Here is a 14151-nt window from a genome sequence, read left to right on the forward strand (position 1 = left end):
GGTCGGTGGAGGCAGGAAACAACAGAATCCCTGTGAACTGACATGTAGCTGGGCGGACGCGGTCTCGGGAGCTCAGTCTGAAAAATACGATCTGGGGTTGGCACAATCACCTTTGAAGGCATCGAGTGCGAAAAGTGACGAGCAGCTGGAGCAGTTTGTTCCATTTGCCCCATTTTTGGAATAAGGAAAGGACCAGTCGAATGGGGACGACAGTAGCAGGGACAAGCAGCCGCGGGTGGTAGTAATCGGGGACACTAACGTAGGCAGGGTCCGACAGGTGGTGATAGGGAAAGTAAGAGCAGACCCACGAGTCGAGGTGGTGGCGCAGCCAGGACGAGGCATGAGAGATGCCGTGCAAGAGATGAAGGAAATATTGTGGGAAAACCGTGAAGGGGGGAGCCTCTACGTCATTCACTCTGGAGTAAATGACATATTTCAGGGAAGGCCTAAGGCAATAGAGCGTCATCTTGAACAGGGGCTACTGGAGGTCAGAGAGCTCAACAAGGACGCGCGAGTCGCTGTGTGCACTATCCCCGAAGTAAGGGGTCAAGCCTTAGAAGTGGAGCGAGAGGTGTTGATGTCAAACAGAGCAATAAAGGCGGTGGCTAGGAAATATGGAGCGGAACTGATAGAGGTCAACCAAGATGTGTACCAGGCGGGTCTTTCTCCCTTTACTAGAGATGGGATCCACTACAATGAGGATTTAGCCAGGCGCATAGGGGGAAGAATAGGACGCAGAGCAGTGGCTTTTTTTTGGGGGGGGGGGGTCCCAGGCAGCTGAAGGGACCAGCCTAACCACAACACATACCAGGAAGAGACGTAGAGCTAGAGGGAAATGTAGAAGACAGAAGCAGCGGTGCACAGTGGGGTTTTTAAATATACAAGGAGGGAGGAATTTGGGGAAATGGAACGAATTGGCACTTCAGCTGGCAAAGGAAGATATCTCACTTTTCGGCGCGGTGGAGACACATCTCAGGGAAGAGGAATGCCCGCCATATAACCCTGATTATGTATGGGAGGGGGGGATATGTTTAATGCAAAGTAAGAAAAAAGGGAAGGGAAAGGTTAGCCACGGTGTGGGCTTGCTATTCCCTAATGCTTTCAAGCAAACAAAAGAAAGGGGGTGCAATAGGAAAACAGGGGAAAGAAATGGTGGCAGGGTGGGTTTCATGATCAAACGGTCAATGGACTTGAGGCGAGTGAATACAGAGTGCCGAGAACATGTGTGGTTACAGGGAGCTTTGGGGAGGAGACCAGTGATCGTGTGTGTGGTATACTTATGGACGGGGAACGCCAGGGATCGGAATAGAGAGATTATGCAATGTTTGTCTAAAGACATTAGGCAGCTACGAAAAGGTCACGAGATTGTAATCATGGGGGATATGAATGCACATATACACGAGCTAGATGGGAAAACGGACCAAACGGGAAGGATGTTGTTGGAATTCTGCGACGAGCACGACCTCATTATGGCAAATACCAGCGATAAATGCTCAGCGGAGATTACATGGGAAGTAGGTTCCCACCACTCTTCCATAGATTATGTACTTATGTCAAGGGACATATACTGCTCGCTGCACGAGATGCAAATTGAGGAGGAGGGGGATAACAATTTGGGAAGTGATCATAAGCGTATTACAATGACATTTAATGATACGGACACTGCACAGGATCAGCAAAGGGAAAGAGGTAGGGGCTTCTTGACCAGGGCCAAGCTTGAGGAGATAGCGGCGAGGATGGAGGAGGTGGTAGAGGAAAGTGCAGAACGGGAGTGGACATATTCAGACTTCATGGGCTTTTTACGGACCGAGGGGAGGCAGGAAGAAACCCACCGAAGGAACACAAAGCGGAGACCCAAGGGCTGGGGGGATAGCGAGGTCAAATTATCGAGGCAAAAGCGCCAACAAGCGACCAGAGAGCATAGGCGGGCAAAGAGGGAGGGCGAGGATATAGAAATAGTGAGAACAAAATGGGTACACTATCAGCGGTGCAAAGCGGAAACGGCGCAGCTAATACAACGCAAAATTAGGGAGGCCGGTAACAGGTGGATGACCGAAATAAACCAAAAGGATAGAAAAGACGCGAAGAAATTCTCGAATTATATCAAGGGAAGGAAGACGGAAAAGCGACAGAGTTTTCTAATAACCGAGGGGGATACAAAGTTGGAGGGCAGCTCAGCCCTGCAGCATATCAGAAAGATGCAGATCTTGAAGGAAAGAATCCAAGCCTGAGTGGAGGGAAATGGGGTGCTCCGCGAATTGCAGAATGGGTTCAGAAAGGGACGAATGTTGGACGATAATCTGTTAGTGCTAACCCAGTGCATGCAAATAGCGCAGAACGAAGGGCGGCCATTATTTCTTAAGAGGACATACCACCCCCTGTTTTCTATGTGAACTTTGCATAGGTTTTGTGGCTGAACTACGAGACAGATCGTATTGCGGAAACCTTCATTGGAAAGGTGACGTCAAGATCTCTTAACTCTGGGAACTGAAATATCGCTCTAGCGTTGTAATTTTTTTTTACGGACCCCTGAAGGTGGGAACCCCTCTGTTTTCTATGTGAACTTTGCATAGGTTTTGTGGCTGAACTACGAGACAGATCGGAATGCGGAAACTTTCATCGGAAAGGTGACGTCAAGACATCTTAACTCTGGGAACTGAAATATCGCTCTAGCGTTGTAATTTTTTTTTTAAAAAGAAAAAGAAATGAATTTTGTCACTACAGCTTCAAAAAATCCAAATAAATAAATGAAAGCAAATAAAAACAATCCGCTTCTGAGGTTAACCGGGGACATGTTTCAGGATTCAAATGACGCGTTTTTTGTGTGTTTTTAACATTCTGTTTTTCCGAAAAAGAATTAAAAGTGAGTACAGGCATGCATCCAAGGCGTTTACCACTGATTCCGGAAGGTGGCGCCGTCCGCTCGCAGCGCCCGAACGTAGTCCGCTCGTAACCATCCGCGTATTGCGCAGCAGCTGATCGGCGTCCGTGGTTTCGGCGGTTCGTCCTGAAGTGACCAATTCGTGGCTAAGTTACGCGTTTTTTTCACTTTCTTGTCCTGTTCATTTGCTCTCTGTCCTTGTGTGTTTTCTGCGTGTTCATAGTATTTACCCATTATGGCTCGAAGTCACGTCTACGGACAACGGAAACGTAAGAAGAAGGACTTTGCGAATTTACGTGGTAGAGGCAGGCATGTGACGGAGCCTGCGGATTTGAGAGATTTTGGTAATGCAGGATGCTCCAGCCGTGCTGTTCCCAGTGATCGTTGCACTTCGACGACTCCACATCGCGCAGATACCCTTGTAGGCTCAACCTTTGGTGGTAGTGTTGTTCCTCAAACTGTAACTGATGCCGGTCGGAATGCTTGTTTCGCTTCGAGCACAAGCGAAATTCGTCCTTCAAATTCGTCATTTGCTGATTCAGCTGAGGTAGATAATGTAGTCCCCTGCAGTTCAGGTTGTGACGAGCTTGCCGGTTCCAGAGCAAGTCCCGTTCCAATCACTGCCGCTGTTACACCCAGTCGATCTTCATCTTTCGATACTGGCAATGTTCACCAGACACAGAGTCAGCGCACAAGCAGTGTGAATGGTCGGCGTATAGTGGAGATTGATCACTTCTTCTCGTCTTTGCAAAGTTTGTCGGTACATAGTCCGTTTGGTTGCGGCCTGGCTGACATGGAAATTGTATCAGAACATCGGCGAGGTCTGTGTAGCTCTTTCAGTTTGAAGTGCAGGATGTGTCTGAGGAAAGATGTAGTCACAACAGAGGCACCAGTTGATCAACTTGTTCAACAACGCATGGACGTCAATTCCTCAGCAGTGAACGGTATCGTGTCTATAGGTTCTGGTTTCTCAGGCCTTCGCGAGCTCCTAGGTGCTCTGGACATACCCGGCATGGCTGGTAGCACGTACAGTAAGTATCAGGATATTGTTGCTAAAGGAATCGACGAAACAGCTTGGGAAGAAATAAGAAAAGCAGGCATTGAGGAAGCTCGGTTAGCTAGGGAGGCTGGGGACGTCGATGCTGACGGTTTTCCTATAATTACGGTCGTTGCCGATGGTGCTTGGTGCAAACGTTCATACAAGAACAAGTACGACGCTCTTTCTGGCTTGGTAAGTAAAATTTTTTATCTACACTTAATAAAGGTGCCCGAAAAAGGAGGATTTATCTTGCACACCGCTTGGCAGACGGGATATACAGGAAGTCTGTGCCCACCATTTGTGGAAAGAACACTATGAGCATTTATTTGGAGGAAAAAGTTGACCCCTCTGGTGCTATTAGTGGCACTGCTGTCTTTTGGTAAACACACTTTCTAGAGTGGTATACATCCTGTGGCATTAATTCGTATGATACGCGTACAAATGCATAATTCCTCGAAACATTGTCATTGGGGGTAGAGTTTTGTGGAATACAATCCTGACATTTTTTCGTTTTTGCAGGCTGTAATTGTTGGGTACCGCACAAAGAAAGTACTGTTCCTAGGCGTCCGGAACAAATTTTGTACACTGTGCGCAAGTTCCAAGGCAGGGTCGAGCCCAAAAAAGCATCTGTGCTTCAAGAACTGGGACAGCAGCTCTACCAGTATGGAGAAGGATATCGTCGTTGAAGGCTTCAGGCGCAGCATTGAGTTGCACGGGGTAAAGTACTTGCAGTTGATCGCTGACGGTGATTCGAGCACATACAAGTCAATTCTTGAAGCTGCACCGTACCAGCATCAGGTAGTTCAGAAGGTAGAATGTCGCAACCACCTTCTTCGAAACTATGTAAGTCGTCTTCGAGATGTTGCTTTGGCAAAGAGAACAACCCCCATTCCCCCATCGTTGAAGAAGCTACTTCTGGATAATGCTGTTCGACTAAGAGTTGGAGTTGCTAGGGCTATTCACTATCGCAAAGAGCAGGCCGAGTTCAGCAAACAAGATCAGATTCGGAACCTGGTGGCTGATATCCGTAATGGGCCACTCCATGTGTTCGGCGACCACGCAAAATGTGCGGGTTACTTTTGCAGTGGTCCAAAAGAAGGGGAAGTCAATCACGTCCCAGAGCTCAGGAAATGCGGACTTTTCAATGAAATCCTTGTAGCGATGAGTCGTTTGGCAAACAATGGTAGCAGCTTGATCCTTGACGTTAACAATAATGCTGCAGAACATTTCAATTCTCTCGTTGCAAAGTTTTCTGGCGGTAAAAGAATAAACTTTTCCCAGAGGGGATCATTCGGAATGCGGGCTTCAGGAGCTGTCGTGTCTTTCAACTCTAAGCAGTACCATCGTGCTCTACATAAGGCAGTGTACAACACCAGCCCTGGGAAGTATGCAAAAATTATGCTGAAGCGTAAAGCAGCTGTTCGTGCTGCTTGCATAAGGCATCGGAGTTCTGGGGCTGCTCGCTGTAAGCGTTCACTTGAAGGTGCGCCTTGCAAGCGTGCTTCCAGCGACAACCACTATGGTTCCATAGTGGATGCTCCAGACATGAACCACGATGACTATGTTGAAGCTGCTGCGGCGTACAAGGATTCCCTTGTGCTCTCCCAACCAGATGCAGAGCAGCTCGAGGCTGATACTCGAGGTCAAGAAGGGAGAACTTTGTGGATGCAGGAGAGGCGAAAGCGACTCACCGCTTCTAATTTTGGCAAGGTATGCAAGATGCGAGATGCAACGAGCAGTGCAAGTACTGTTCGTTCCTTGCTCTATGGTCATTTTGACACTGAGGCTCTCCGATATGGTCGCGACACTGAGCCCATTGCAATTGCTAAGCTGCAGGATGAGTTAGGGGTGACTGTTTCACCATGCGGCCTTGTTGTTGATCAGGAGTTTGCATACCTTGCTGCAACACCTGATGGGCTTGTCGGTGATGACACTGTCGTGGAAGTGAAGTGCCCTTATTCGGCTCGGCCCCTTACCCCTGTGGAGGGAGTGCGGGCAAAAAAAATCACCTTTTGCACTATTGATAACTCTGGTAATATTTCGTTGAAGGAAAACCATGACTACCACTATCAGGTGCAGGGACAGCTCCACATCACTCGACGTCAGTTTTGTCTTTTTGTGGTATATTCTGGCGAGGAAATTTTTGTCCAGAAGATCGAGAGAAATGATGGCTTCTGGAGCAAAATGATTGGCCACCTTCAACTGTTCTACTCGCATAGCCTTCTACCGGAGTTGGTTGACCCTCGTCAGTCCCGTGGGCTGCAGCTCAGAGATAACAAGAAGAGTGACCATCAGGTTGCCTCGCTCTGTGATGCCGCCAAAACAACTTCCAATCAGGGCGATTCATCCAGAAAGAGACGGAAGACTGGTAAAGATAACTCACCTGCCGCTGTTCTGTAATTATGGCTAGACTGTGGATTTACGTGTCATTTAGTTTGTGCGGCTCCACCTTTGCCAAGTGTTTTAATGCATATTCATCCATTTTGCTTCATAATTTACTGAATGTTTTTCCATATACATGTCTTCGACTTTGGCTCAGGCTGCATATCTTCACGTTTGTGTTTCATATTTAAGTTACCTTTTTCCATTTTTACTGTGCATATCTGTGCATATTTTTCAATTTTCCTAAATATTTATATTAATATATTTCTATGTATAAATCCAGAGACTAGTCGTGCGATGCTTGTCATATTTTAAACATGGCGTAAGAGTGTGAAATCTGAATCCAGCCATCAGCACGTGAGGATCTAAGTATGAGAATGGTGCACAATCTCCCAACCGTAGAACCGTCTTCCCCGGCATTGTTGAAACACGTCCACACGTTGATGCTATATGTGTGAGGCCATCATGGTATTCTACCTTGGCTTGAGTGTATGAAGATATAGCAAAGCTGTCCCCAAACCGTCGTTCTTCCCAGGCATGGTTGAAACACGTCCACACGTTGATGCTACATGTGTGAGGCCATCATGGTATTCTGCCTTGGCTTGAGTTTATGAAGATATAGCAAAGCTGTCCCCAAACCGTCGTTCTTCCCAGGCATGGTTGAAACACGTCCACACGTTGATGCTATATGTGTGAGGCCATCACGGTATTCTACCTTTGCTTGAGTGTATGAAAATTGTGGAAAGAAACATGAATGGTATTCCTAGCACTTTTGAAGCTCCACCAGCCTGTTCAGATGTCGACATCCTGAGTATGAATCCATTTTGATATTTTGACAAGGTCGGTAAGTATCATTGTGCAGAGCTGTCTCCCAACTGTCGCCAGTTCCCCGCATTGTTGAGCACGAGCAACATCCCAACATGTCGCTCTGCGTTACGTCCTCTTGCCATCTTGCCTTTACTTGGGTGTCATTTCAACATATGAAAATTGTATTTTCAGATTCAGGTATCCAGTACTACTGCAAATATGATGGCCAGACGCCCAAAGGTCAAACTTCCTAAGTGTTACTGTCTTTACCTGTCATTTGAAAATTTCCTACTCTCTCCCTGATTATGAAGCACCTGCCCTTGCCAGTGTTGTACCTGGTTCAGCATTATGTGGCCAATGATGAATGGTGCCCTGTTGGACATTTTTTTTCCATAAACACACACTCTGAGGCTTTAGCTGCCAACTGACAAGCATGGCAAAAGCAACTATCAGTTGCTACTTCATTGCTCAAAAAGGAAACTCGTTGCTGAGTAACACGTTCCAAGTTTTTACTATTCCCATATTATGAACCTGGCTCTGTCCACCAGGATGCTATATGTTGATGCCGTATGTGCGAGACCTTCATGTCAAAGTGCGCCTACATGCAGCGGACTGTATGGTACTTCATTATGTGTGTATGCCACATCGCCAATGATGAAATGTGCTGTTGGATACTGTATCCACGAATGAACATTCTGAGGCTACAAGCATGAGCTGATACGCATAAGTAATGCAGAAAACGTGACGATGTATACATGCTGCGTTCTTCAATAAAATATCTCCAATCTACCAATAGTGAACACGTGCTACTGATTTCTTTTTAATCTTTCGGGTGCTGGCTGTCTAGGATTTTCTGCTTGCAGTAATCTGTGAACCAGTGGTTACTAACAATGGCTATTGGTCACCTTGACCAGATTTCATCTGAAGAAAAACTTGAGACCGGGGGAACACTGCAAACACATCTGTACGGACCACAATACGAATTTGAGGAGAAATACATTTTTTCTCTTGAAAAGCTTGCTATGAAGCATAATATATTTTATTAACCAAAATATATTGCACGAGTTGCACCCGTAGGAAAATACCCAGCCATCTCATTCAGGCTACAGTGGGCATCAGTGACTCGCACTCATAGTGGCAAGCAATGCAGTAGTCTTTCAATTTCAAATTTCACACGCATTATCATGCACCACCTCGCTGTGTTTAGAGTTTCTGCTCCAGGAAATATCACGGGGAGGGGGGCATATGTGCCCTGGACCAACTTCTAAGGAAACTACTGGTCTCAGGGTGCCTAGGGTAACGAGCAGACAGCCCAGCCGGAAGCTGGCAGACGGCATGAAGCCATTACAAAATTTCCATCGGAATGATGATAGTTGTTTACAAAATTTTATCGGGCAGGTCTTGTGTATGATGTGGGCCATTTGTACACTAATCATGGGACAAAGTATGCGATGGCAGGAGGAACAGGTTAGAAAAAGCTTTGACTACGTTGCTGCTGCTGACAGAAGTGAGCATAGGATTGGGGATCAGATGACGTGGTTGTTATAATACAGCAGGTAACAGTGGTAACATCGTTCTGTGTCGTCATGACATGGCGGCTAAAATGGTGAGCGTTCACCACGGTGAGCGCACAGGCCTGCATGCACTCGTGGGGTGTCCCTTAGCACGACACTCTTCACACGACTCCATTGGCTTGAGTACGATGCCACGACGCGGACCCGGTGCTTTCAGCCATGGTCCGTAGCGTTTCACGAGGGCTGTGCGGAGGATGCCTGCTAGGCACGATAACCCCCGTCCCGTCGAAATGTGATAGCCATCCCGTGAAAGCATCCCCTCTTTCACCTCCTTGTTCCTGGTAAAGACCTTGTGCTGGAAAAGATATCTAAACATATATACGGAATGTTTTTGCAAACAGCACTTCACAAAGACAGCAATACAAATAAACCGGAATTCCGGGTAGGCATGTGCCAGTACTTCGTACGCATTTTATTTTCGGAAAAATTGCGCGATAAAAAGCAACTGGAAACTAGCTTTGTGATACTTGAATTACAAACAGGTACCGCATCAAGACCATCAACTGTTTGTAATTCAAGCACCACAAAGGTAGCCCCAGTTACTTTTTGTCGCACTGTTTTTCCAAAATTAACGAGCATTATAAAATACCTGCCATGACCACCAGGAAGTTCCAGAGTTAGCGTTCGAGAAGCGACTACTCACGTCAATGCTCAACACCGTAGCGTCACCGGCACGGACAGCTGGAATCGTGCGCAGCATCGCGTTATATCCCTGAATTGTGCCAGAAAGTTCAGGCCGCCTTGTCTGTGGCATCAGCTTATACAGGAATATATGCTCCGCGTAGCCTTTCGCCACCTCAACGGTATCCTGTGAAAGAAGACCATTCATGGAAATGAATCTTCCCTGGCGTGTCAGAGGAAATGGGTTTTAGCAGCACAGAGATTGAAATCGTTGCAATCTGTACTTACTGAGACTTCCCGCAAAACAGCTGCGGCACTCTTCCCATCCTGGATATCGTTGCCACCGATATACATGACGATCCAGTCTACTGCTAGGTGCAGTCGATGGATTTTTTCTCTCAGACGGGCCGCTGTAGCTCCGGGATAGCTAAAAGTGACGATTTCCACGTCAGAGGCTACGAACAGCCTGTCGCGCGTCATAAACTTCAGCTGGCTACTGCCAACCAACGCGCCTTTCATCGTTTACGTTTCTCTGGGATCACAATGCGTTGTGCGGCGAACTGCAAAGTCAGTTGATCTCCGAAGAAGCTGCAAGGGAGAACCATGCGTGCGTCTGTGGCGTGCGCGAGACGCAGTTGGCGCCGTTGCGTAGTCCTCCTCTCCACAGCTGTCTGGTCGTCTGCTCGCTGAGGTCGACGCGACCACCAAGCCTTTGGCAGCCCGCTCGTGCAGACGCGGATGTTATGTGACGGGGCCCACACAACAAACCCATCGCATGCAAAAATATAAATAAAATCAAATGCGTTTGTGGTGTTTTGCACATTGGTTTAGGGCCTTATGGACCAGCAAAACCAAATATAGTGGGATGACCGTGAGGGTGGGGACGTTTGCCACAAGATTTCGCGGCACGCTACCCAAACCCGGATTTATTTGTCATGAGCATTCTGCATGTATTCCTAAGAATCCTTCGCTGTAGTGGGACGATCATATGTTTAAACACTAAAAACAACAAATTATTTATCGAGCGGTCAAAAGCTTCCTTTTATGAACTGTATATGCACCGCGGAAAGGATGGAAATTCGCCTGCGATCTCTGACGGTGAAAATGAAATCATAGTTCGATTGCCGCGGAAATAAACACTTTCTTTTATTTTTGAATCGGATAGTCCGCAATTGATGCAAACTACACTATGATAAACAGTCGCGTCCGAAATATCGAATATTCAGACAAACAATTCAACACGTCAGCCTGAACAGACTGGAAGACAGGTTGCTTTATCTTGGAATTATGAAATTTTTATCGTGGTTGAGGAAGGCCCGGCTAGCATTAAACCCCATAAAAAAGTAACAACAATACAGTGAAGGAAGTAACAAATCGATACCTGCCGTCTGCACGCACACTGTATCACGAAATTGGCCAAATCCGGCGGCCTTTTACTCAAAATCGCCGCCAAAATTTTGGCACGATTTTCGGGTATGTTATGGAGCTATCCTTCCCGAGAACACAGAAAGAAAATTGGAATGGACAAATGGGACTGGCCATCGGGCCCGCTGCGAGCCTGGGGAACACTTAGAGCAGAGGTGGGTTTGGATAGGGCCTCAGTATAGAAATATTGGTGTATGGGCAGGGCACGGGCCTAAAAATCCGGCCCATGCAGTGCTCTACCCCTTCTCAAGAGGCAACTACAGTGCCAAAATGCGCATGACCTGTGCATACGTGCACTGTTTGGTTTGTTTGATAGCTGAAGAAACTCGGGACGGGGGACAAGACAGCCGTTTCTATAGAAAAGCGCTATCACGCATTTTGTTTTCCCAAATGTTCGCGTAAGCCAGACGGACACTTGGTAGTTCGACGAAATGGGCACTTGGACCGTATGACGTGCAACCCATTATTTGAGGGTGAAATCCATACCCGACCCCTAAATCCTCTGACAAGACCCGCCACCCGCGCTCTACCAGAAAATGAAATCCACACCCAACCGGACCCGACCAGCAGGGGCTGCGGCGCCTTTGTTTACTTATTATTTGGTATGATCTTTTCTCTTCGTTGTTGTTGCTGTAGCCGTTGCTTGTTCGTGGCCGACCCGCCAGCAGTGCTTGTGCCAAAAACGCTGCCCGCAACAGTCTCGCTACCCGCGCGGGTGTCAATAATATCACCCGCAACCGACCCGCTACCCGCGGGAAACTCCAAACCGGGGTCCGCACCGCAGGATAGAGCGTGTCGTGCAGAACCCTGCCTGCACTACGCCTGAAAACTCCGCACTTCGGCTTTCCTCTTGATCAGCGTATCACTCTGCTTCACGGAGAGAGCGGTGTCGTGTGTACGCGGTTGCTCCTCTCTGGCTTTGTTGAAGGACGCTCCTTCTGCTGTTCAAACGCGCCCACCACGCCTGTGGGCCCCAACGTGTGTGAGTGCATGTGTGTGGAATTTTGAGTAGCAAGCCGTAGCCATCTGGCTGACATCTCCTAACCCCTATGTAGAAGAAGAACCGAGACCCGACACAAACATTCAGCTGTCGAGTCTCATGAAGTCTGTTGACGTACATGCCGCACCATGTGTTGTCGAATCCGAACCTGGCACGGGCACGTGCGAAAAACGTAAAGCCCGGCCCGACAAGGCCCGCGCAATGCTCTAAAGGGGAGTGCGAAACCCTATCGAAATTTGCTAGCAGTCCTGTGCGAGCGCACCGGCCTTGAGTTCTACTATGAAATAATGGGAGCGCTTTCACGACACCAATCGACAGCAACGAACGTCATGGTTCAACAGCGTAAGTGTCACTGGCAAGAAAAGCAGGGATGTTTTGCAACGGGATGTTGCAGTGTCATATGACCGTCGACAACCCCGCGTCCTTTCTGGATACTGCTGCCTCTGACAAAAATCGCTATTCAGCTCAACTGGAGTCCCCCGATACTCTCAGGGACACGTGATCCTGTGACACCACGAAAACTGAAAACTACGATTACTATATCACGAATAGACACCTCCACGGACAGTCTCTGCGTATCGGGTGAAAAGCTTTAGCCCGCTGCTACCGATCAGAGCAATCTTCATCCACGAGAAAGCGAGGTGGTAACGGCGGTACGCGACAGTCACACGGCATGTTCGAGAAATGCCAGTAAAACGTAAACAGCAAACGCGAGACAACGAAATCCACCGCGCAAAAGCAAATCGGGGAAAGGAGAAAATCTAAAAATAAAGGAAACACAACCCAGCTCATAGGTCTCCGCCTGTCACGTGGGCTTGTCGTGTCCTCCAATCAGAGACGCGATGGACTTCTTACAAAGTCGGAGGAGTGAGGGCCCTCCTCACTCCTCCGACTTGTGGCGCCATCTATCGCAGAAAAAAGTTCATTTTTGAGTTGAGACGTATGTGATATGTCCTCTTAAGGGGGCGTATGATTCTGTTGTTCTTTCGGTTTTATGGGAGAAACTACACGCATTGGGCATGAGTATTAGCATGATAAATCTGCTACGAAGGGTATATGAGGGCAGCTCGGTGGACATTACATGGGAAGGGAACAACGCTGGCAATGTGCAGGTAAAACAGGGGCTCAGGCAGGGATGCCCACTGTCACCGATATTGTATAGAGAAGGAGCTAGAGGAATGCGGCCTGGGCTTTGACATCAGCTACGGGGTGGGTCGACAACAAAAAGGGCAGAAGATTCCAACCTTGATATATGCGGACGATATTGTACTGATGGCGGACACAGCACAGGACTTGCAAGGGCTCGTGAACATATGCGGGAAAACCGGTCAGACTTTGGGACTCAGGTTCAGTGGCGACAAATCAGGAATCATGAGGTACAACGCGAGAGAAGAGACACCGCTCTTTGTGCAGGACACGGAGGTACAAACTGTTTCGAAATACAAAGACCTGGGGGTGTGGCTATCGGACGAAAAGAATTACCTAAAAGACCTCGAAGAAGAGCTAGACAAGAAAACAAAGAGGAACTCGTCGATCATGAAAAGCAAAGCCTTGTGGGTGCACAATAAATACGAAGTAATCAGAGGGGTGTGGAAGTCTGTAATGGTACCAGGTATCACGTTTGCAAACGCGGTACTGGGCATAAATGCCGGCATTATACAGGTTATGGAAACTAGGCAGCGAGGGGTGGGGAGATTGGCACTTGGGGCGCACCGGATGACACCAAATGACGGAGTGTTGGGAGACATGGGATGGGCGACTTTCGAGGGACGGGAAGCAAAAAGTAGACTTCGGTACGAGAACAGGGTCCGGAAACTGGGAGACAAAAGATGGGCAAGGAGGGTTTTGTCTTACATATAGTTAAAGAACGTGGACACGCGGTGGAGGAAGCGCACCAGGAAGCTCGCGTCTAAATACCTTACGAAATCCAGGGACGAAAAGAAAAGCATTAAAAACCAAGTTAAGGAATCTGAGACAGAAGTCTGGCGTTCACATATGGAGGGGAAGAAGGTGATGGGACTGTACAGAGAGAGAAAGAAAGACATCGCCAAGGAGAGCTATTTTTATAATTCCCAGGGGAGCGCGCTGCTGTTCGAGGCCAGAACCGGTATGATGAGGACTAAAACGCATTATGCAAAATTTCAACCCGGCATCAGCACGCGATGCGACTTGTGCCAAGGAGAAGAGACCACCGCGCACGTCATCGTAGAATGCAAGGGACTTCATCCGGGACCGAGTTAGGGCACAGAGATGTGGAGAGCACCGTGCTTTGGGAATGAGGAGGGTGAGGTGGATTCCGAGGCAGTTGGAATAATGAAGGCCAGGTTGAACTACTGGTGGAAGAGGAAGCTTATCAACGGTAGTCAGTACTAAAATTGGGGTCACAAACGATTAAGCTTAGTCTTTTTAGCACTTTAGTTTA

General features: G+C 47.9%; 2 protein-coding genes across 5 annotated transcripts in view; one reads left to right on the plus strand and one right to left on the minus strand.

Moving 5' to 3' along the window:
* The window catches only part of LOC135378985 (zinc finger protein 431-like), a 102819-nt gene that overhangs the window by 42937 nt on the left and 45731 nt on the right, over nucleotides 1-14151 (minus strand). The window lies entirely within an intron of this gene.
* LOC135375639 (uncharacterized) lies at nucleotides 3375-6560 on the plus strand. The gene is made up of 2 exons (XM_064608315.1): nucleotides 3375-4112; nucleotides 4440-6560. The coding sequence occupies exons 1-2, from the start codon at nucleotides 3675-3677 to the stop codon at nucleotides 6318-6320; spliced, it is 2319 nt and encodes a 772-aa protein (XP_064464385.1). The 5' UTR covers nucleotides 3375-3674; the 3' UTR covers nucleotides 6321-6560.

Source organism: Ornithodoros turicata, chromosome 1 (genome assembly GCF_037126465.1).
Source record: "Ornithodoros turicata isolate Travis chromosome 1, ASM3712646v1, whole genome shotgun sequence".
In the NCBI taxonomy this organism is placed as follows: domain Eukaryota; kingdom Metazoa; phylum Arthropoda; class Arachnida; order Ixodida; family Argasidae; genus Ornithodoros; species Ornithodoros turicata.

Coding starts and splice junctions, on each gene's coding strand:
- LOC135375639 (XM_064608315.1), top strand. CDS start 3,675: ATGGAAATTGTATCAGAACATCGGCGAGGTCTGTGTAGCTCTTTCAGT. Junction 4,113..4,439: donor ACGACGCTCTTTCTGGCTTG/GTAAGTAAAATT, acceptor TCGTTTTTGCAG/GCTGTAATTGTTGGGTACCG.